The sequence below is a fragment of the Eumetopias jubatus genome, unplaced genomic scaffold, assembly GCF_037043125.1.
Source record: "Eumetopias jubatus isolate StellerSeaLion01/CBP00866 unplaced genomic scaffold, mEumJub1_p1.0 scaffold_15, whole genome shotgun sequence".
Lineage (NCBI taxonomy): Eukaryota > Metazoa > Chordata > Mammalia > Carnivora > Otariidae > Eumetopias > Eumetopias jubatus.
In genome coordinates, this window is record NW_028274821.1 from 12,928,345 (window position 1) to 12,952,196 (window position 23,852).

Below are 23,852 nucleotides of genomic sequence, written 5' to 3' on the forward strand. Positions count from 1 at the left end.
TGAAAAGGCAAGTAACAACTTTTTTTGGGAAGTAAATTGTGCATTGTTTTTTTTTTTAAACAAGTTGCTGCATTTATATCCATCTAAGCAAGTGCTGAACAAAAGCCACATATAGATTTACTCCTGAAACTACAAAGATTGTCTTTCACTGACTTTGCTTGGTTTTCCTTCATTTCTTTCTGTGAGGGGAAGATGAGTTTGTCCAAGTTAGTGGGTTGCTAGGCAACCCCAAACTCCTCACTCACTAAAAGGCAGCGTGCAGAGGATCACAAGCAGGACCGTTCCATGAGCTCAGTAAGAAATAGACAGCCTAACCTATTTCGTATGGAAGAACAGATGTCCTTAAAACTTATTTTGGACACAGAAATTAAAATTTGGTTTAAAATAAGCGTTTCAAAAATCTGAAACAGAGGTAGAAAGTGTTCTTTATTTTTCCTGACATGTTTTCCCGTGAGAAAACACTTTCCTTTTTATCTCAATGGACTGTTCCCAGTCCCTAATGTTAAAAGCAGTTCTCTTTATAGAACTACTAATACAACTATGTTGGTTAAACAAACAAAAAAAAAAAACACCGTGCTAGTGATGGCTATTGTATTGGAAGTCGGAGTCAGCCATGCCCCACGCCTGCTGTAGGAGCTCACAACTGGTTCTGAACCTGGCAACGAGCATGTGTCAGGCGAAGTAACGAGTTCACTGACGGGGAGGCACCCTAAGTTTACCCGACACAGCTTACAGCACATGTATAAACAAGAGTGCACCATAGCTCCCTGTTTTAAATAGCAGATAAAATTGCCAGAAAGCATTATTTCTGACAAAAGAAAATGTAAACATTTCTCCCACGATCACTGCTGACTCCCTTTACTTGAGGTTTCTTCTTCGCTATGAAAACAGTTCACTTTTTTCTGACCGCGTGAAGGCCAAAATTAAGTTTTCAGGTAAATGGCATTTTATGGATGTAGTGGTTTAGGCCACTGTAGACACCTGGATACAAGATATATAGTGGTGAGGCTTCTGATGTCAAAGATACAGTGATGTGTCTTCATTCACATGCATTCTGTGTGCCTTCGTTCTCCAAAAGGGACAATTTCGAAGTCACCTTGGAAATCATCATGGTATTTTCCCTTGGGACTCACTACTTAACAGGGATACATTTTTCTTTTCACACGTCAGCTTCCTTTTCCTTTTTGCATAACTCTTGCACCTGTTAGTGGGAGTTTGTAGGAACACGGGAAGGAGACCAACACACTTTTTCTTCACAAAGTCGGTGTTTCCAGAGAAGTCACTGTTACGCACCCATTCAAATAAAACCCAACAGAGTCAAAACCCTCTCCCTTCGTGGCATTAGAACAGTAAGGTGATGTTAACTAAAAGGATCGGAAAATTTGGAAAAGTTAATAGAGTTAAAATTCTGTTTGTTCTTTTTGAATTTTTTTAAAAAAATACTACCCTCCTTCTCCTTCAGCATCTGTCATATATATTCTGCCCTCCCATCTTTGCCATGATTTCATAGGGAAAAGTGTATACTATAAAAAAAAAAAAGCAGATTATAACGTGGTTCCAAACAGAATGTCTGCTTCTATCCTTAAAGCACATAGTTAACTTATTCATCCTCTGCATTAGGAAATAAAAAGTGCAGCTTATGTTCAAAAAGTACAATTCATACAAAGCAAGGTTTAAAAGTTCTGTACTTAGTGTAACCTTTTAGAGGTTTGTCTTGATTAGTATAAATTCAGACTGCTTACCCATTGACTATAAGTAACTTTTTTTGTTTTCAAGTCTTTAGATGACAGATCATGCTGGAGTAGATGTGCTCTTGCTTGCATAAAGACAGCTGTGCTATGGCGTGTTTTTTGTCGGTTTTTGTGTTTTTGTGTTTTTTTGTTTTTTTTTTTTATCTCAAAGGTTGACGTTGTTCAAGAGAGTGGTTTTGCTAAAGAAACCGAAGCACACTCGTCATTTACACCCAAAAGGTAAGAAAACAATTCTGAGAGACAGCAAGCAGAAAGGGCCCCGAATCACCGTGTGACGCCACAGGTCCGCTCACCGGGTCAGACGTATGTACACCAGTGTTGAAATCTTTAAAATTCTACGCGCCCCGCCCCCCGCCGCCGCCGTCTTGGCCTTGCCCCCCTCCCCCCACCCCCACCCCCCCCAAAAAAAATAAAGGAGAGAGAGAGAGAGAAAAAGAAAGCATTCGCCTTCCCTCCAACAGTCAGAGACGGTTCCGAGCTGCCTCTGCAAGGGGACCAAGTGTGGACTTTGATCTCAGGCTACGATGTGCTTTTTAGAAAACGCTGCGGGGAGAGGAACGCGGCGGCGGCCGGAGGGCAGGGACCCGCGGGCCCGCGGCGCGCCCCCTCGCGGCCGGCCGCGTCCCCGGGCGCCGGGAGCAGTTCGGTCCGGCGGGCGCGGCCGGCCCCTCACAAGGGGTGGGCCAGCGCCTTTTTCGAGCGCTTGATCATACTGGGGTGGAACTCGGTGTGGCGCCGGGCGTGCTTGGTGAGGTGGTCGCTCCTCATGAAGCGCTTCTCGCACAGCGGGCAGCGGAACTGCTTCTCGCCCGTGTGCGTCCGGTAGTGGCGCGTCAGCTCGTCCGAGCGCGAGAACTTTTTAAGGCAGTCTGGCCACGTGCAGGGGAAGGGCCGCTCACCTGCGGGGAGGGGGTCGAGACAGGACGCGGGTGAGACAGCAGGGTCGCAGAACGCGCCAACCATCCCCGGGACGCGCACGACACGGCCCCGCAGGCGAGGCCCGTGGGCTGAGGGCGTGTCCCCCCCCCCCCAGCACCCCCGCATCCCTGGGCTGGCATCCTGACCCCCCGGGACCTCAAGACGGGACTGCATGTGGGGACAGAGTGTTCACAGAGGACACCGAGGGAGGTCTCGGAGGGAACCAGCGCTGCGGACTCCTTCCTCCTGGACTCTAGCCTCCCACGCTGAGAAACACATTTCGGTCCCCCCCCACCTCCCCCCCCGCCCCCAGACTGGCACCTAACAGACTAATAGATACCATGAGGAAGTTTCCCAGAATCATGTTCTCCAAGCAAAAGAACTTGCTCTTTTAGGCCCAGTGGATCCCCGAGAGCCTTGGCAATTATTATCACGGGGGGGGGGGGAGAGGGGGTGGTTATTCTACATGGTGGCTGGTTGCACAGGTTCTCCCAGAGAGTCAGGAACCTCGGCCCTTTGCTGGATTTGCTGGCACCGCAGGACTGAGGCAGCGAGTCCAACCGACCTCTCACCTGGAGCAGGTGTTTCCCCTCGAGCTCCTGGGTGCTGTGGCCACCGAGCCTCTGTCAGGGCCGGTCCGGTGACAGGGAGGCTGGCACCCGACAAGAAAGCCTGCTTGTTCCTGAGCATCTTGGTAACAAACACTTTTAGAGACATGGAATGTGCTTCCCTGTTGAAGGCCATATTTTAAGTCATATCGTCTTCATTTTTATTATTACTATTATTATTCTTAATCTCTATGCCCAACATGGGGCTCAAACCCCGAGATCAACAGTCCCCATCCTTTTCCAACTTAGCCAGTCAGGTGCCCCCAGTCATAGTAAATATATGTTTGTTCACTAAAAATATGTTTGTTACTAAAAAATGTTTGTTCCCTCTGCCACATAATAATCCTTTACATATCTGAAGAGAGCTATCCTGTCTTTCTCTAGTCTCCGTTCACACTAAGCAGTCCCAGCCTCTTCCATTTGTCTCATAAAAGTATGAACATGATTCTCAAATAGTAAGAGCTAAGGGCTTCACATGCACTATCTGACCGGTTTCTCACAGGACGGCCCATGGAGGTGGCCCATTTCACAGATGAGGAAACAGGCTTAGCACTTCCTGGTGTTTCCAGCAGTCCCTCCTTTGCCGTCACTCTCAGACTCAGCATATTGTCTCCATGTCCCACTTCATTAAAATGCAGCTAAGCCTCACCCTCCAGATGTGATCAGGTTAGCACTGGGGGCCTCCTGGCCCCTGCCGGGGCGGGAGAGCACCTGTGGCCATGTTTGCTGGACCCACACACAAGCTGAAAGGCACCATGAGCTGTTCTAAGATGAGAGAGTCTTGTGTGCCCCTCTTGTGAGCGCCTGCCTGCCTACTTCCCACCTCATTCAAGCACAGCCCAAGGCAGCTGCTACACAGACCCAGGGCACACAGCTCCTGCCTTCCACAGAACTCTCCAGGCACCCCTTTGGTAGGTGTGAGGAGTGCATGTTTTCTCACTCCCGTCCCCACCTTCCTGGAACCCAGAGACTCAAAAGGCTGAGGGCTGTCCAGTGTGGCGCATCTGAGTCATCCAAATATTATTCATCCTTTCCCCCCGGCTTCTCCTACACTGTGCCAGAGATGTAGAAATGCTGATAATAACAACAAAACCAAGCCTGTGTCATCTCCATGACAGTCCACACATGGCTAAGGTTTTATCTGCTATTCTCTCAGCAGAGTAATGGTCATCACGCCCTGAACAGTCCCCTCCTGAGATGAGGACAGTATCATGTCTGATTTTTGTGCTACTTATATTGCCAAGCATTTAGTAAATGCCTAAGTGTGTGTGTGTGTGTGTGTGTGTGTGTGTGTGTGTGTGTACAGCTGAGGTCACTCACATGACCAAAGCCTGCTCGGAAGTTCCCAGATCACTGGGGAAGAAAACTCCTGCCTCTTCCAGAATTACACTGCAGCCGAGGTCCTCTTGATCCCAGTGAAAGGTTTGTGGGAGAAATGTTCTCTTAAACATGGGATGTTAAAAAATGTAATGAAGGGTTAGAATTCATACAGCAATGAATTATAAAACCAAACCAAACCAAAGCAAGCCAAACAGAACAACCCTCACTGCTCTCTCCGTACTGGAGCCGTCTCTCCACGGCTTTGTGATTTGGTGAGAAAAGCGACGAAAAGGAAAGGCTCAGTGTTTTCTTGGTGCTTGTCAGGACTAAAACTCATCAGAGGGATTTTTCTTGGAGGAGTGGTAATGTGGTTTAGCTTACTCACTGGCACATGTTTCTTTCAAGTGAGTCACGAGAGGAGGTTAATTTATTGGAATGGATCTGTGTCCACTGTGGGAAAAATGGATCAGAAGACCACTCTGCCATGCTCTGGATTGGAAAAAGAAAGAAGGCACTCCCTCTGTTTTAGGAAGATGCCTTTATGGAAGGGATAGTCAGTGGAAAATGAGCACGAAGCCTAAATCAGCTGTGCGTACAGAACTATTAAGTATTTATGCTTATGATTTATGTATGTTTCAAGTGAAATCAGGGCCCCTTCCCAGCGAATTCACCTTCAGTCTGGCTTATGGCTACCTTGTCTTCACTGCTTCTCATGCCTGTCACCATGTGATTGTTCTCTTGCTTCTAACCCAGATGCTGCCACTGACGTCTCATCTTTATCCCTGTTTCAGAGAAGAGCGGGCCACCTACTGAGCCCAGAGCAAATCCGAGCCAACAGCAGCCTTTGTTAGACTCATATAACTTGTATAATTCCACCTTACAGTTCCTAAGCATTTAAAAAAATATCTCCTTGGAAGTGAATTCTTAGTGTAGAAGCTCCAGGATCATGTTCATTCTTCCTGGATCCTTTGGAAAAACATTAGGAGCTTTGAGTTAGTGATTTAAATCAGGGGTTTAGCAAACTACAGCCCACAGGCCAAATCTGACCTGCCATCTATTTTTGTAAAGTCCGTGAGCTAAAAATGGTATAAACACCATTCTTACTTTGGTTTTTACCAAATAGTTGGGGGGAGAAAGTTGGCCGACCCATGATCTCACCCTGAAGATTTGAACTTGTACCTGTGTACACCAGAGTTTGCAAATCCAGATGGCTTCAGGAGCCAGACATATAGTGAAAATGGGTGAAATGCCAGGTGCATTTGATCATGGGTTGTAATGGAGTCATGGCCAACTGGATACTGCTTTGCTCCCTCAGGGGCATTCAGATTCAACACCTTATAAAGCATTGTGCCAGCCAAACAATGTGTGTGTGCAGGAAGCCTGGATTCTTCTAGGGGACTTAGAATTTGTAGCCCTTTGAGACCACCCACCTCCTTAACCCAGTGAAGAGTCTGCATACGACCTACTTTGGGATACATTTCGGCATGTTCGTTAATAGTAGACACATAATAAGGTATCATCTAAAAAATGATACATGTTTTGTACCTAAGAAAGTATGGAATGGAGAAATCCTATGTAGAGAAGGAACACAATTTGAGGCTGAATGGGACCAGAGATCATGGGCAGAGGAGGAAATGAGGGGTCTTGGAGAATCTGTGGCTGGCCCTTCATCCTACAGCCAAGGGGAAACCAAGTCAGGCCTTTCAGCTCAGGCAGGGCTAAGGCCCACAAAAGAACAGTTAACCTTCTTCACACCGAACAAATCATAAGGCACAGCAACTATCAATTAAAGAATCTTTAAACTTGTCTTTAGTATTAATGAGAGAGTTACTGTCCTCCAGGGGAGGGGGGCGGGGGAAGAACAGGCATGTACTCGTGTTTTATTTCTGGCCTTTACAGGAAAACATACCCAGAGGCAGTGACACAATAAACTCTTGCTTTACTGGAGCAGAGCTGTTAATGGCACAAGTTCCTCTGCGTTCTCCTTATTTATATACCACTCCCCTCCCCTTTCGGCAACAAGCTAAGCACCTCTCGCTGACAGCCTCGGCTTCCAGTATAAAATAAACTGGATCAAAACGGCTACTGAATACCGCACCTGGTGTGTAAGAGACTTTCTTTGCAGAGACAGGTCAGGCCTCCAGAAGTCTCCTGGGCCTCCAAGGGGTTCAAGAGGAGTGGAGTAGAGCCTGCAGGCTATGCGCTTGCCTACTTAGTACAAAGGACAGCTCATTGCTTTCAAGAAGGAGCCTCCACTCTACTTGGTGATTAGCCCACAACGCCAAGTGGTGAGTTCTCCATGCAGAGGGAGAAAGAGGGCAGTGTGGGCATTGCCAACTGGTGACACTCAACCTTAACCTTGTCCAAGCTTCCCTGAGCTCAGACAGACTGTCATTGAGATACTGGCCCAGGGTCTGGGAGACCTATGGTCTCAACACACCTGCTTTCCCACCTGGCTTTTCTCCCCTTCCCTTCCACAGTTCCATGGAAGAGCCTAAAATGGGCTAACCTTAATCAAGGCAGGAAGGTTAAAAATACAAACTCTGAACCTCCCATGGCTTCCAGCAAAAGTAACTCCGGCTCGTAAAACAGATCTAAGGGCGTGAGGCCTCCTTTGCAGAACAGAACTCCAAAAATGCCAATTAGGAATCACAGCTTCCTGCAGATGGACAAAATCAGGGCCGCTTCTTGAGGATAAAATAGTGGGTTCTGATTGTAAAAAACCCACTAGGATTCCCGAGATAAAAGGATAATCTGATATTGGAAAATCATACTGATATGATTCCCCCTTTTAACAGACTAATATACCCACCACCCCACACACATTTTCCCTTGAAAAATGCAAAATAGTGTTTGATAAAACTCAACATCCAGCCCTAATAAAAGCTTGTAGGAAAAGAGAAGAAAAATTCCTTAACAGGCTAGAAAAATATAGATCTGAAACCTTTCCCCAGCAAGGTCAACAGTAAAATAAAGGTAGCATTCTATTAAAGTCAAGTGAGTGGACACTGTCCCCATCGCTACCGCTACTTAATGTTGTTCAGGAAATGCTAGTGAGTGCAATTAGATAACAGAATAAGTAAATCACTGGTAGGGGAAGTGATAAAAGAATTATCTGCGGTTGATACACCTTCCTATTTGGAAAACTGAAGAGAAATACCTAAAAAAAACTAATATAATTTAAAAAAATGCATTCTCAGGTATAAATATACAGAAGAGCAATGGTTTTCTTATATGCTAACCACTGCCAGTCAGGGTGAGCCTCGAGATAAAAGTTCAGGACCTGCATGAAGAAAATCATCAGACCCTGATATAAAAGAAAATGAATAAATGGAACGTTTCCCATGTTCTCGGATGGTAAGACTCAGTGGTGTGAATATGGCAATGCTGTACAAATTTGTCTATGAAATTAACACATACCATAGAAATTCTTTTTTCTTGAACTTGACAAAATTATTCTAAAGTGATTTTGGAAGAATAAATACACTTGACTTGCCAAGAAAATTTTGCAATAGAACAACAGTAAGTGAACACTTGCGATACCAGTTATTACAATGTATGATTAAAGCTGCAATAATTCAGATAGTGCAAGACCAGCACAGGAAAAGACAACTCAGTGGAACAGAGTCAAGTCTGAAAATAAACCCAAGACTCGATAGGGATGGGGTGTTTCAAATTAGCGAAGAAATGAATGTGTAATTCAGTAAATGGCATAGACATCTGAAAAATTAAATCTGGATCTCTACCTTATACCATTCCCTTCAATAAATCCCAGAGGAGCTATATACATAAATGTAAAAAATAAAACCACAGAGGTGAGAGAAAATATAGGTGACTGCTTTTAGAATCCTGGAGTGGGAAGAGACTGTCTAAACATGAAACTAAAGGCAAAAAAAATCCTATTGGAAGAGTAGTTGTGAAACACATAAAAAAATTTTAAACTTCTGCATAGTAAAAATATACATAAGTGAAAAAATTTAAGAGTCAGATGGTGAACTAATAAAGGAAATTGCAGCATAAGACAAAAGGTTAAAATCTGTAATACAAAAAGGACACTTACAAATCAAAATTAATAACCCAATTTAATTGGGCAAGGATGCAAATAGGTAATTTGTAAAATAAGAAATGCTAATGGCCAATAAATATATGAAAATATATTTAATCTCACAAATAATCAAAACAGGGCTAATTAAGACACTAATGAAATATATATCAGGCTGGTAAAAATGTTAAAAAGTATGTGCATACGGGGCACCTGGGTGGCTCAGTCGGTTGAGCATCTGACTCTTGATCTCAGGGTCATGAGTTCAAGCCCCCTGCGGGGGGGGGGCTACTTAAAAAAAAAAAAAGTTTGTACATGGATCCATCATTGGTGGAGGCATGAGGAAACAGACCTCTACTGCATAGGTGGGACTTATAACTGATCGAGGGCTATCTGGCAATATAATCGTCTAGGAATTATTTTTGGTAATAATTAGATAGGAACACAAAAGTATACAGGGATACCAGCATTGTTCATAAAAGCTAAAACTTGGTAACAACTTAACAAACAATAGAGAACCAGTTTTTTGATACATTGTAGTGTATCCACACGGGGAAATAATGTGTACTTATTACAAAGGTACTAGATTGTTACAGAATGAAATGGAAAAATGTTAGCAATATACCACTACGGGAAAAGAGCAGTGTATGACCGGCTGTATATGTATGTATGTGCAACATCTATGCAGAGAAAAAAATCCTGGAAGAATATATATAAAATACGAACAGTAGCTATCTACAGGTGGGGGTGGGGATAAAGAGTAACACTTTCTTTCTGTAATTTTCCTATATTTTCCGATTCTTTTTTAAAACAGTTAAGTACACATTTCTTTTATGAGAAAAAGAGTCTTACACAAAACAAAGGAAACTGATGCATTTGAGTTTAAACTTTTCCACATACGGGTTGATCGTTGATCAAGAATATATTCTACATGGAGAATGGGGGGCCAGGTATTTACTTTCTATTGAGAAATAACACTCTGGTGTCCAAGACCAAAGAAAGGAGTTATCATTCTGTTTCCTTCTCAAATTGTTAGAAAGTAAGAAACTTTCAAAACACACTTCATCTCTTTCCTCACCCCTCGCTCACCCTTCCCCTCCTACTTCTTCTGTACGTGAAAGGAAAATGGCCCCTACAAGGACAGACAGGAATCTCCCTTCAGAGTTACATAGGCAATAATGGCTAAGGCTGCCCCCCCGAGGGGTGAGTTCACTGGGAAGCAGGGAAGTGCGTGCAGAGGTGCAAAGCCCAGGGTCCAATACGGCGTTCATGGATGAGGCTGGTGGGGCACAGAGCTACACAGACCTGCCCCAACCCTAGGACTTCAGCATCCCTACCCCATTGTCCATTATCATCGGTCCTTGTTCCTATAGGAGAGCAACGCTGACCTACAGGTACAGAATGTAAGCCTTTGCTCTATTCTTTTTCGTGTCCATGACCACATGGAGCACCATGCACTTGACAAAGGAGGTATGCAGGCCATCCGTGGGAGCAGACAATTCTACAATTCCCTGCATGAACCGTTCCAGTTAACTATGACCTCAAAAATCAAGAAACCAAAAGTCAAAAGAAAAATCAAGTCTCCTGTTCGCCAGAAATATTGCGACCTGCACATGCAGATGCTCTGAAAAAATAAAAACATTTCATTGGCTCTGGAAGAATCATCCTGCCTCAGTGTCATCGCCATTATATTGCCACTTGCTCTTGGCCCCTCTCTGAATCCCTCTTGTGATTTGGTTTCTTTTTATATTTTATTTGTTGATACAACAGAGTCATTTCAGAGTTTGAATGTGTGATTTTACTTCCTGGCCCCTGTGTTTATCTGTGCAATGCAGCTTGTCCCATTCTTTAGGTTCTGAGCGGGGAAGTGGGGGTGTGTCTGTAACATCTGTCACGGAGCACTGGGTGTTAGTGTCTAGGAAGCAAGGCTGTCTGAATATTGTTCGTGTGTCCCCGACCTCAGCTGATCTGGGGAGTTAGCTCATGTGCTGGGACCTCAGAAGGAGAGACAGGGAACACCAGATTCTGGACTCTGGGTTCTTAACCTAGCAAGAAAAAAGTCCTGATGTCTCAGTCATAGGGCCCCATCGCAGCAACTCTGATTTGACAGAGGTGGAGTGACCTCTCCACAAGCACACAGCTAGGTCCTGGCTCAGATTAGCTGACTCCCATGCCCACGCTCTTCCTGTCCATCCCAGACTACGCTGCTTCTGCCCAGTTGTTTGTGGGAAAGAAAAATAATCAATGAACTTGCTAAACATCGAGCAGGATATAAATGTTTAATGGCAAAACTATCCTGAGAACATAGATTCTCTAAATCTTTGCATTTTGGGTGACTTTGATAACCATCAAATTAAAACCTGTCAAGCCTGGCAGATAAAGCCAACTCAGAGGGCAGATGACTTGTCCAAGGACACGCCTGGATGAGAACCGGTTTTCAAATGCCTCCTTCAGCTTGGAGCATGAGACAAGATTAGATGTGAAAGAAGAGCAAAGGCCCTAACTCACTGGAGGGAGAGCCTCCTACCACAGGTTTCTCTCATTCTCTTACTCCCGGGTTCTTCTTCCCAGATGGATTGGCTTCGGGAGGGCACTTAACAGTTTAAAACAGATATGTGCTGCTGAGCTTTAGAGTTTTAAAAATGGAAAGCAGAGCACAGAAGTCCTTAAACTTGAAGTCTCTTGATTGGCCAGCGCTTCCTACCGAGACCTGAGCTACAGAGAGGCTGGAGGGGCTGAGTTTAGAGAACAGACATAGAGGTCCCTAAGAAATGCCCTGTGTTCTGTACTGTCCTGTTAGTAACAGGTGTGGGCAGTCCCAGGGGATGGCCACCGTTGCCTGGCCTAGAGCCTGCACCAGCCCGTCTGGGGAAGTTCCATCCCCCCCACCCCCAACACGCCAGGGCACCTGACTGACTGAGTCAGGCAGCCACACTGGAGGAGGGTGTCTGTGCACGCCTCACAGCCTCACCTTTCCAAATGTAGGGTGCGGAAAGGGACTGGGCGCTCCAGAGCCCAGGACCACACGGCTGGGAGAACGCCCCAGGGGTCCTGAGTCACAGACTGCAAGGTTCTACGACCTGGAGCCACTGTCCAGAGGCCCTCTTGAGCAGAGGATTGCCAGCACACAAGGACCAAGACCTAAGCTAGTGCATGACACCCCAGGGGAGACCATCAAGGTCAAAGGATGGTGTGCAACATCAACAGGCTTCCCATGATGCCAAAAAGAAAAGAGGTGGACTTCTTGCCTACCAAATACTAGATCATTCCCAGGAGAAAGAAAGGCAAAGGGAGGGGGAGAGAGAACTCTTGATTTTGCAAACATTTACCTAAAGAAGAATACAATTCAATAGAGAAGGGACAGAGAGATCTGAACAGGACTCAAGATAAAAATTTCTCCATCAACAGCCCAAAGTGGTGGTGGTGGGGGGAGGAGGAACATGGGGCAGTGCTCAAGAACTCAGCTCTGGTTACAGACATTATTTACATCTTTGCACACCCCAGGCTTGTGACTGGGAAATTTGTGCCCGATGCACATGGTTGCTTTACAAGGGCCACTGAGACTTCTGGCCTCCTTCACAAACACAAGGATCACCTTTCTGTTTGCACACTTACGTACAACTATATGTAGCGTCCGCAGCTCCCACTCTGGAGCAACCGTGATCCAGAGAGCTGACGCCTTTGGCTCGGATCAAGCAACGGGCAAAAGACAAAAGTACAGGAGATGAGACTGCTGTCTGGTTAGAAAAATGCCTACTCTGCCTGCCAGCCAGGCCGTGGCCCTCGCAGTGGCTCAGAGTGACTGGTGATGCTTCTCCAGCACGTGGTGTCAGCATTGGCCCTCTGGGCTCAACCTCGTTACACCGCTGGACCCACAGTAAGGTTGTGATGACCACACGCCACGTGGGCCACCGTCAAATAATTTTTCAGTCTTTAATGGGATGGGCCATGGATTCCTATGGCCTGGTGTTCGTCACCAAAGACCACAAAGCTTGCCAGGGCTGAGCTGTCCGACCTTCCGCAAGCAGCCCCCCGCCCGGCCCCCCCGGCGCTCCCAGGGCAGGCATTCCCGGGCAGAGCTTTGCCATGTGGAAACCGGCAGGACATCGAGGAGAAATGACTCAGGTTGGAGGGGCAGAGCCCATGTTTCTTTACACCGGAAACCCCTGCTTCAGAGGGATATTGCTCACTAGACAAGCATTTAGGGGGTGGCCACAGGGACGATTGTGTAACATGACCGAGGAAAAGCCGGCTGTTTGGTTGTCATTCTGCTTATTTTCATGAAAACGGCAGTGGTACAAAACTACTGTAGAATTATGGCAGCACAGGAGTTTAAGTCATTTTTATGTGTTTTTGTAAGTTATTTTTAAGAGCTAATTTTTGCCTCACAATTTATTAGGGTGTTGTTGTTGGGCATGACGCACACCGAATGGACTCCGGAATCCCAATGGGAACTGTCCTATAAACAGCCCATCTTTGCAAAGATGAGGCCTTTCTCTGTTCACACCCAGGGTGACAAACATTCATGTAAACACAATTCATTTCTCTGGGCATTAAAATGGACAGACAACTGGAATTAAGACCATGCGAATGGTGCTGCTTAAGACACTGTTGCTGTTAACCTCATTCCATGAGAGGCTTTGGGTACTGGCTTCTAGAATGTCCACCGAAGAGGTATGAGGTATGAGCCTGAGCACAAGAAATGTATGTTGAAATCATCTATCTCCTGCCAAGACCATTTAGTACATGCACCGGTGGCCTATCTTTTAGGATGAACTCCAGAGATAGCTCTGAGTCCTTTCTCTTCAAAGGGGGGGGGGGGGGGATGTCGTCATACTAATCTGTCGCTCATTTTGTCAAACCTCTGCTTTTTGGAACATCTGGCAGATAGAGGGGGTATCTGCTGGCTTTGCCTGTCTGGCATCCATTGCTTCCTTGGGGTAATAAATAGCATGCCTTGAATTTCCTTGTGGAAATTACGCCTTCCCCACTCTGAGTCTATGTAATTCTCGGGGAGGGGGGCGGGGAGAGGTGACCCCACACCCTAAGCCCAGAGGTTTGATATGACCTAGCCATGCCACAATGATTGAGTTGTGGGACAGGCACAAACTTCTAATTCAGTTATGAAGACTGAAGCCCGAGACTTTTGCTGGAATTATTAGGAAAGGAGAACTTTCTTTCCTTGCTGAATTGGCAGGCTAGGAGTCGGCCACTGCCAACGGCCACCTTACCACCATCCAGAGACAGCCTGCCCACGAATGAAGCCAAAGCAAAGGACAGCAGAGCCGAGCCAGGGAGAGAGCCAGACACCAAGTCCCCGAATCCAGGGCTACCCCGGATGGGTGGATAATTTGAACCAATAAAGTTCTATTTTTTTACTGAGCAGGTCCAAGTTTGGATTCAGTTGCTTGCAACCAAGAATCCTGACTAATACAACTGTGGGGACCCAGAACTGGTGTCTTTTTCAATGGGAACGAAGCAGGTTCTGAACAGCTCTTGGAAAATATAGGATAGGTTTGGTCAGAGTCCAAGATTGCTGTAGATATTCTTAACCAAGGTTCATCAAAACCAGCCAGGCACCAGTTAGAACACAAGAGTAGAGAACTAAGGGCCCGTGGCTTTGGGGCCAAGTCCAGGAGAGGCATGCAAGACAGGGTGTCTTCCCACTGGTGGACCCCAAGGGGTCCAGGTCAACAACAATTCATGCATAACTCCAGGTAGTTAGAAACACACTAGGAAAATTCCAGAGTAACCCTGGACCAAGGTAACTGATTCCAAGTTAAATTCCTCCTGTAAAATAAGAGTACTTTCTTATCTCATAGGACTTCCATGAGTTTATATGTTGACAATGTACGTAAACCATTTGGCTTAGAAGTTGGCATGTAATAAATGCTGGATGTTATTGCTATTTCTATTATTATTACTACTAATATTAATACATTTCCATTATTACTATTATTCACAATGTTCACAATGCCTGCTTTCAACATTGAGCACAGCCCTCTGCGTGTAACAGTCACTCAATAAACAAATATTCTTTCAAAGAATGAGCTGTTGCTGGACTGCTCCGGCATTGTAAACAAAAATTCTAGGAACCTCAAGGGCTTCTGGGCAACACCTATAAATTATTTTTAATTATAATTCTTGGTGTAGGGGGGACACCGTCCAAAATGCTTTAAACGCCTCATCTGAATTAGTCTCAGAACAACTTCACTGAACTCCATTTTACAGATGGGAACACTGAGGCTCAGAGAGTTTTCACCATGGGAGAGTGGCAGAGGCAGGAAGCCAAAGCCCATGCTCTGATTGCTCTCACTACTGAAACAAAGGCCTCCCCTGGAGATGCCCTGCCTGCGAGCTCCTTAGAGTGGGCTGGCCTCCCCATCACACACTCTTCTGACTGCCTCTACCTCATCAAAGCTGGTCCCCTGGAAGGGAAAGCTGGGGAAACCTTCTTTTCCCTCCCTTTGAACCAAGATGATCTATAAAATTCTTTCCAGTTCTGAAATGTCTGCAAAGCTTTTGTCGGTTGCCTGCCCCGCCGGTTCCCACTTTGGTTCCAGTTGACTCTGGGAGGCACTCACTTCCAAAACGACAGAGACTCGCCTTGGAAAAATGTTCACACTTTGTTTGATATAAAATACTGCTGCCTGCATTTCAAATCCTTGTCATTAATTTTGCAGGGCTTAAGCTCCCCTCTATTTTCATCTATGTAAATAATGTCCTCGCTTTTTAAAAAGGCTCAATCAGGGATGAATTCCATTCTCCTGTTCAAATCTGTGATCATTCTTCATTTTATTTATAAAAACAAAAACAAAAACAAAAACGCGTACACCCAGTGGCCCCAGGCTTAGCCAGTGAGCTAGCTGGTTCTTGCAGCTCTAGAATCCTTGGATTTCAGATCCAGATGTTCATTCACAGCTCAGGACTCCAGAGGCTAAGATACCTCCCGATGCACCCAGATTCAAAGGGAAGCCTGTGGGTGCACCTTCGTAAACACGGGCTCCGAGCACAAACAGAGATGAATGCCTTGGAAGATCCCACGCATAAAAAGTGGATGCACCTCACTCCCTTGGCAAGGGGTGGGGAAGGCATTCTCCATGAATAATAATGTGAGTCCTATTATTTGTTGAGGGGACTGCTTGAGGCCAGGGTAAGACAAATGTTTACTCTTGGCCTTAATGCACCAAAAAGGTATTAAAGTTTCAGGAGGGCTCCAGGAAGGGTGGGGTAGGAAATCTCCCTGGCACTTGGCCTTGGGCTGGCTCACAGTGAGCTGCTCCCGCAGTAAAAGGGCAGAAGTCCCCGGGCTGACTCCACCTCTGCCCTTTTGCTTGGTTAATTTGGTTACTGCGAAGCAGCTCTTTAAACCAGGGTTTTAAAAATGTTAACCACAGACTGGAATTCTTGGGAGACCGTGGGGGTGGGGGGTGGAGGGTGGGGAAAGAATTCAGATCAAAGAATTGCAAAGAATTCACATTGAGGGAAGGCGTCTACTTGGGCCACGCTGGGGCCTTTAGCACGTCTTCAACAGCCCTTCAGAGTCCGGGGCGCCCTCTTGTGTTGACCTCCTCTAAAGGCAAAATGATGGATGTGATGACCCCTCAAGGTCACTTCCAAGCTCCAAATTCCCCGCTACTGACAGCTGCCACCACCAAGGGCTTGGATCTAGGCCTAGGCCTGTGACTAGCTTCCCAGCAAAGAGTGGGGTGGAGCAACACCCAGGATTGCTCAGAGACCACTGCAGAGGGTCCCGTTTCTTTCCTTTTAACCATCTGGGGGGTTCTCTTCCCCTTCCTGTCGCCCCTCCTTTCTGCCTGTTGCATAGAAACAGAAAGTGCCTTTGTACCAATTACTAGGCACTAATTTGCGTTCTTCAGTAGGCGCTGGGCTTGCTGGAGAAACATTAGGATCAGGTGGGAGGGTCGGATGTGGGGGAGGCCTGGAGGGCAGCAAGCTTTTTCTCCGAGCCTTAGAACAGCCAAGGGGAGGGGGGAGAAAACAACCCGAAAAATTTGGAAGTCAAGACTAACGAAAATGACAAAGCTGGTTCTGTCTTGTTTGTTTAAATCAAGAATGGTAGTGACCATAAGGAATTCAGAAATCACACTGATGGCCCAGAAAGCTGACTCTAACCAGCACACACCAGGCTGTTTCAGGAGCTCCTGGAAGAGCGAAGACTGGAACCCATCCGCCCACTTTTCTTCCCAATGAACTTCTTCAGGAAGACCATTGTCAGCCGCTTTCTCAATAGGTCATATGATAGTTCTCCCTGGGAAGTTCGAGCTGGGAATTTCCCACAGGCGTTGCAGAATGACTAGTTCTTGGGATAAGCGTCAACAACTGAGACAAGAATGTAAATCTGACCCTTATGTTCAGAATCCAAGGATTCACTTCCCTCAGGTTACATCTTTGCGTCTGAAGGTCAGGGGGTGTTGCCATCCAAACAGCTCTACATTTGCTCCGCGACCGCCTCCCGGACCCCAGGCCCCACCTGTCCCTCCCCTCTCCTCACCACTCTTCCAAGATCTGAGGGGGAAAGAGGGGAATAATGTTTTCGTTCGGTAATTCTACTCCGCGTGTATTTTCTGTCGTGAAACAGTAACCTTGCCAGCAGCAGCAGATTTTCTAAGGTGGCGAGCCCCACTTTGTCTCTGCGAGAACAGGGGAAGTGAGGAAGAGGAGCCACGGGCCCTACCTTGGGGACTGGCAACAAAGAGCAGCTGGGTCCCCTGGAAGGCCTCAATCCCCAGGGCTGACCCCAGCAGCCGGCTGGGGCTCGGGCGGCCGGGGCCGGGGCCATCATTCTTCGGAGTAGAGGGGGTTTTGGCCTCTGGTCTGTAACCCAGAAGCACTCCCTTCAGGAGTCCATCCTTGTGACCCTTAGAAACCTCACATCCTCTACAGCTAGAGGCCATCTGCAGCTCTTTGCCTTCTTCTCGAATGCAGATTGTCATTCCCCCCACCCCCAACACGGTGCAGGAGGTTGTTTAGATAGTCTCACTGGGGAGTGGGGTGGATATTGCCCTAAGGGGGCAAAAACTGGATCTTTGGCAGGTGAAAAAAAGTCTTAGCTATCGTCCTGTGGTTTGTGGCCTTTTAAAGGGGTACATATACAAACAGCTCTACAGCATTCCTGTGGCATTAAAATGTCATGGGAGGGGAGGACAGTTATGGGGAAAAAATGTCTGAAGTCTCCTTAGGGGAGAGAAAACGGGGCGGGGGGCGAATAAAGTAAAAAAACAATTACCTGTGCAAGCAAGCCCCACTCAGGCTAAGCTGTAAATCTATTTTGGATGAAGCGTGTCAGGTTATGAAATACAACAATCCACATCACTTGGGGAGCCCTATGGAAAAAAGAACAGGGCAGAGAGAATGTCTCCTCAAGGACCCACACTCAGGGCCTCCCTTCTACTTAGGAAGAGAACAGAAAGTGGCGGAGACTGGACACCGGCTAGTGAATAGCCTACTTGGAGGCCACTTGTGAGCTGAGGCCCCCAGTCTGGGGCCTGCAGCCAAAGCGAGACCTTGCCCTGTCCCTGAACCCCTGCCTCCCGGGTAACGGAATGGGTCCTTTCTCCCACCTCTGAGGGCCACTAGACTCTCCTGAATCAAACAGTGGACTCTAAAGCTTTTTGCAGTAATTAAAGGAGAAGAGTACAAGAGGCTCAGGGCAGGCCTGGCATCCGTATTAGCAAAAATTTAAACCTTTGGTCTCAGGGAGGGAACATCCTGGCTGAATGGACATTTCTGTAAGAGGCCAGAAAACCAATTTCCAGGGTTGGAGGAGACCTTCCACGGTGAGGGCCCTCCAGATCCCTTCTGCCAGATAGTCTCAAGTATCCCAGGGAAATGTGCAAGCAGGGGAAGAAGAAACAGAAGCAATCACTCTTGGGGGTTTTGCAACCCTGTGTCTCCTTAATTTTACACAAATGTCCTTATGCTCTATTAAAAAGAAAAGTGTTGTTTTTAAAACTTTTTCTGTGGAACTGGAGTGATATAACCAAGTGTCCTCAAGCTCAACCCGTTGTCACCACTTGGGGAGAGCTGACTTGAGTCCTTCTAAAAAGAAAGTAAAATGGCACTCGGCATGGGAGTAAAGCCTAAGGTCTCTATCATTGGGATGTCAGCCTAGCATGAGTCTACACCAGCTGGCTCTGAAGATTTTGATCTAGAATTTGGATGTCGCTGTTTCCTTCCCCCAAAGATACAGCCCCCCCCAAAACTGTGCAAGGTGACCACATAGTCAGGAAACAGGATAAACTTTTTTCTTTTTTTTTTTTTAGTGCTCATGGGTGGTTGAGGAGATGTGGGTGTGGCAGGAGGCCTGCAGAGTGAGCACATATTTGTGGAGCCAGTTTGGGGTATATGCTCCGAGGTGGGGAAGGAGTGTGTGGGTGTGGATGTGGGGGCTGTGAGGGGACTTCTGTGTGCGCGTGCACACGGGCACGTAGATGATGGTGGTGATGTGGGTGTGGGTCTGTGGGGGGTGTGACAGGATAAACTTCAAACTGCTTGCATTTAAAAATATATATATATGCTCCATGTGTCTTCAGGCAAAGTACTGTAATGGGTCTAATTGTGAAGCTGAAATGTTACCATAAAAACCCTCTAAAGTGTCCCAGAAGTCTGGAAACGAGAAAGAATGTCTATGCGGCATTTTTCAGATTAACCGTAGATCCGTTGCTTAAAGGTTAGAAGTACATTACTGGGGAAGAATATCTGACGCAGAGGCTGAAGAAAAGCAAATTGAGCGTAGTATTATAAAATGTAAACTGACGTACTACTCAAAAATAAGTTTATCCTGGTTCCTGATTTGGAGGAATCCCTCTCTATTACACACGAACTATAAGATCCAGAATTTCTTGAGGGCTTTCTGTATGTGGAATCCTATATTAGGTGCTTTGTCTATGTCATTTAATCTTTGCACAAGAACCTATGAGGAGGTTCAGTGATAACAGCCTACCCAGTGGATTAAGAAGCTGAGGGTCAAACGAAGAAGGGGTAGTAAACTTACATGCCAACAGAGATGATGTAAATGATTAAAATAATAAAGGACACTGCCCTGTAAAAAATGATCAGTTCAAGCCAATTGTTGCTGGATAGGAATTCAGGCCCAGTACTGCCCGATCGATCGATTTTTCCAGAGAAGCCAGAACTCTGGATTCCTGCCAAATCTTCGGATTTTCAGATGTTCGTAACTAATTACATTTTCTATTAACTCTGTGTTGGCCATGCCAAACAGATGTGTGAAGCCAACCCAGCGGCAGGCCTCTAGTTTGCAAACTTAGAATTGAAGTAACTTGAAGTTTCTCCCACCTAGGAGACAAGAGGACAAAGGAGAACCCAACTCAAAATCGTTATTTTCTCTTAGGACACGACAGATGTAGCTGCACTGTGGCTTAAATGCAATTTTGTTTAAATGACTCAACTTCTTAAAGCCCCTGGGTCTGCAGAAGTGGGAGCTGGAGGAGGCTCTAGGAGATGAGCAAGCAGCAGGAAGGACTCTTATTGGGCCATACTGAACAGGGGGGTGTGGCTGGAATTTTAGCTGTTAAAATCTTCACAGAATACAGACATTCCAAGGGCTATCTCAGGTCCACCTTCCGGATTTAATACCAGCAAAAAGAAAAACAACAACAACAAAAAAACCCCAGGAAGTTCCTTACCCCATTTCCACCCCCTCCCCAAGACAATCTAACTTGAAGCCGAAACTGCAACTTCCAAATGCACAAGACCTCTAAGTCTCTTATTTAAAGAGGATCTTTGACACATACCTTCTTCAGTAGGAGTGTGCTTCCCACAATATTTACAGAGGCCAAGGTTTTTGTTCAACCGTGTCCTGGTGTTACAGAGCCCCCAAACATAAACAAGACACCTGCTATCACCCTATCACTAGTTTCAAAAGACCGACTGTAGCATTTAAAATGGGATTAACATTTCCCTCGGTTTTCCACTCCTGACTGTGTAAAAGGTTCTCCTGGAACAGCTGAGCCGGCTTGCCTTATGGAGAATTAAAGAGCACCACGCATGCACGCACACATAAGCAGCCATTTCTATAAATGCCCGAGAAAAATCACTCAGCTGAATGGTTCAGAACTCCAGGAATCTTTTTTTCTAAGACAGAAAGACTCTGGTAGCTCCCACAGAAACCCTGCAGGCCTCCCCGGCCGCCCAACCAGGCAGCTCTCTGAAGGAGAAAGTGCCTTTGCTCAAGGTGGCAGTGAGTGTCATTGTGAGCCACTGAACTCGGGGAACATGGCTGACAAGGCCAGGCCCGCCCAACAGCTGCTGGTGAGTAACACCCTCGGGTTAATACACCCTTGCTTCACCCCGGGGGAGTCACGCTAAAGGTCACATCCCCCCATTCGGGCACACATCTGCCTTCCGACGGCCTTACAGATATAAACTTCCAGCTCTGCTGTTTGAGGGCAGCTTTAGATGACACCCCCAAACAGAACCTGATTGTGCATTAACCACGCAGGAAACTCCATTGCAGTTCTGGGCCAGCAGGCGCCTCCACAAGAAGCACCCTCCAAAGGAAATAAAATCCGAAATGCAGTTATGTGGCCTTGCTTTTCAAAAGCAAAACCAAACCAACCAATGATCATTTTAAAACCACAGGCCCAGGGCCTCATCTTAAAGTACCAACAATCACACCCCAAAAAGACAATAGTTGGCTAAGGAACTCCAATGGCCTCTTCAATATGGTGTCAGAGGGTCGAAGGAAAAGAAGTTGCATGAAAGGATCAGGTCCTGTGCTTCCTTATCAGAATAGCAGTTGTAGAAGAGCCTCACTAAAGATGGTGAGATAGCATGGCCCAGCCCTTTCCAACTTTTTCTCAGTTATGTTAAACAGAACCAGCAGAATTGGCTGACCAAGGTCTCTGTAAGCCTCCAAAGCCCGTTTTTATACTGCATATGTCTTCCTGGCCACATTCCTTGGGCCAGCGCCGGCCTTTTGGTCTCCCTGGGAGAGACCCTTCCAGGAGGCCTCCAGGCCCACGTTCTCTACCAAGCCTTGACCTCAGGCAAGGACCACACCTCCCCGCTAACTATTCAGGGTAGAGGGTGCCACCAATCGTGTGTGTGTGTGTGTGTGTGTGTGTGTGTGTGTGTGTGTGTGTGTGTGTGTGGGCGGGGGGGGGGGGGAATCAGCCTTGGAATCTCATTAAAAAGGCTAACTAGTCATGAAGTTAACCCACCAACCATCACTTGATCAAATTCCTCTGCCGCCTGAAGCAGTGTTATTTTAAACCTCCCTGGGGACTCTTGGCCAAATTTAAAACCACCTTGGCAAGCCCTGAAAAGTAGCAAGCATACAGCTAAATGAGTCCTTAGTCATCCTTAAAAGGTTGCACGTGAAGTGTGCCGCTTCTCCCCAGGTTTTGGCCATTTCGCTGCAATCCCTCAAGAGAATCAAATAAAAGATACGCCATCTGACCTCCCCAGTGCAGCACCTGCCCAGGTGGGGTGGCCCCACGGTCGCGGGGTGCGGGAGTCCTGGGGGCGGGGCGGGCCGGGGGGGGGGTGCAGCACCACTCCCCGCGCAGCCACGCACAGGGGCTGGCACTCCGCGCTCACTCTGCCTGCCAGGTTCATGCTCTCCATGGCTTCTAGAGACTGAGACAATTAAGGCGAGACGGAGCTTTCCGTCTCTACACGGCTCAATCATTTAAAGAGTTAAAACAGCATCTTATCCAAAATGTTGGCACCCTTGAGGCCGAGCGTGGTGTCCTTAACGCCCAGAAAGACTGCCCGGCCAAAGGTTAACTAACCCCAGAGCTCGGTGGGAGAGGGAGACGCCGCTAACCTGTATGCACTCTGTAATGGGCTTTGAGATGGGAGGATTTTCCATAGACTTTCCCACAGCCACTGTAGGGGCACTTGTGCCTCTTTTCGGAGGCGTGTTTCCCCTTCGCAGCCACTCCAGGGTGGAGGAGGGAGAGCGGGCTGGGCGCGCTGCCAGGATCCTGTCTCTCCTCCGGGCTGTGAGAAGGACTCGACCCAGATTCGGTGGTCACGTCGCTGTCGGATCCCATATCCTCATCCGGACTCTCCAGACTGTCGCTGCACACCGAGGGGGTCTGGATGGGTCGGTACTTGTTCAGGTCCAACAAGCTCTTGGCGATGGTGACCAGAGTGCAGTAATCCTTCCAGGTGTCCCCCGGGTCACCGTGCTCCTTGGTCACCTCGCGCTCAGGTAGTCGCAGTCGCTCGGCGTCCGGGGCGCCCCCATGCTCCGGCACCGCAGCGCGGTTCGAAATAGAAACCAGACACTGGGCAGCCACGAAGTCCATGTAGGCGGCCGCGGACATGGTGCGGGCGACAGCAGCCCCGGCGGCGCGGCCAAACTTGGCGGTGGCTGCGGTGGTTCGGCTCGCCCTGCCCTGGCCTCGGACGACGAGCGCGGCGCGGCGCGGCGGCCAAGGGGGCGGGGGCGCGGGGCGCTTCCGACTCGCAGGAGCGCGAGGCGACCTCAGCCCCTCATCTTTACGTAACCGGCAGCGCCTCCGCACGCAGCATCCACGGCCCCGGGCTCCGCCGCGCTGCCGCCGCTCGCCGCCGCCCGCGCCCGGCGCCCGGCGCGATCCCCCCGACGGGCGCGCCGGCCGCTCCAAGCCGGCTCCCTTGGAAAGACGCCACACGTGGCGGCCGCAAGTTTATTCGCTTGAAAACGCCCCCGAGGCGCTGGGAGAGGAAACTGCAAGAGAGGTACACGCCCTCGGCCGCCTCTCCGTCGAGCCAAAGCCCCAAGACATTCACCCGACCACCCTGACGCGGGTGGCGAGGGCCGGACCGAGCGCCAGGTCTAAGAGACACTTTTCCCCCAGTCCACCGACGCCTTCTGAGCCCCTGCTTTTGCCGGTCCGCACCGTTCCGGCATTCTCTTGCTCAGTAACAATTTCGCAGAATCCCATCACGTCACAATCCAAACCCCCTCTAATTGGCCAGTGGGGAGGGTGATTCAACTCTGTTTACTTTCTCCCCCTGCCAGTCAGAACGGCCTTTCGGCGGAGAGGTGCGTCTAGAACTGAGGCGTGCGGCCAATCCGACTGTTCCGTTTCGCTGCCTCGTGCTACCCCTACAGCCTCGAACGCTGACATTTAAAAGGGTAACAGCCGGGAGCCTGGAAGGGAGCCGCGGCTCATCCTCGGGAGCGCCTCTCGGTCCGTTAGCCGCTCCGGGTCTCCTGGCTCGCGTTCCCGCCCG

At 47.9% G+C, this 23,852-nt stretch overlaps 1 protein-coding gene across 1 annotated transcript; it reads right to left on the bottom strand.

Moving 5' to 3' along the window:
* Positions 1–2,171: 2,171 nt before the first annotated feature.
* On the bottom strand, positions 2,172–23,198 carry KLF9 (KLF transcription factor 9). The gene is made up of 2 exons (XM_028089091.2): positions 22,453–23,198; positions 2,172–2,650 (listed from the first exon to the last, which is right to left on the bottom strand). The coding sequence occupies exons 1-2, from the start codon at positions 22,955–22,957 to the stop codon at positions 2,421–2,423; spliced, it is 735 nt and encodes a 244-aa protein (XP_027944892.1). The 5' UTR covers positions 22,958–23,198; the 3' UTR covers positions 2,172–2,420.
* Between the last annotated feature and the right edge of the window lie 654 nt (positions 23,199–23,852).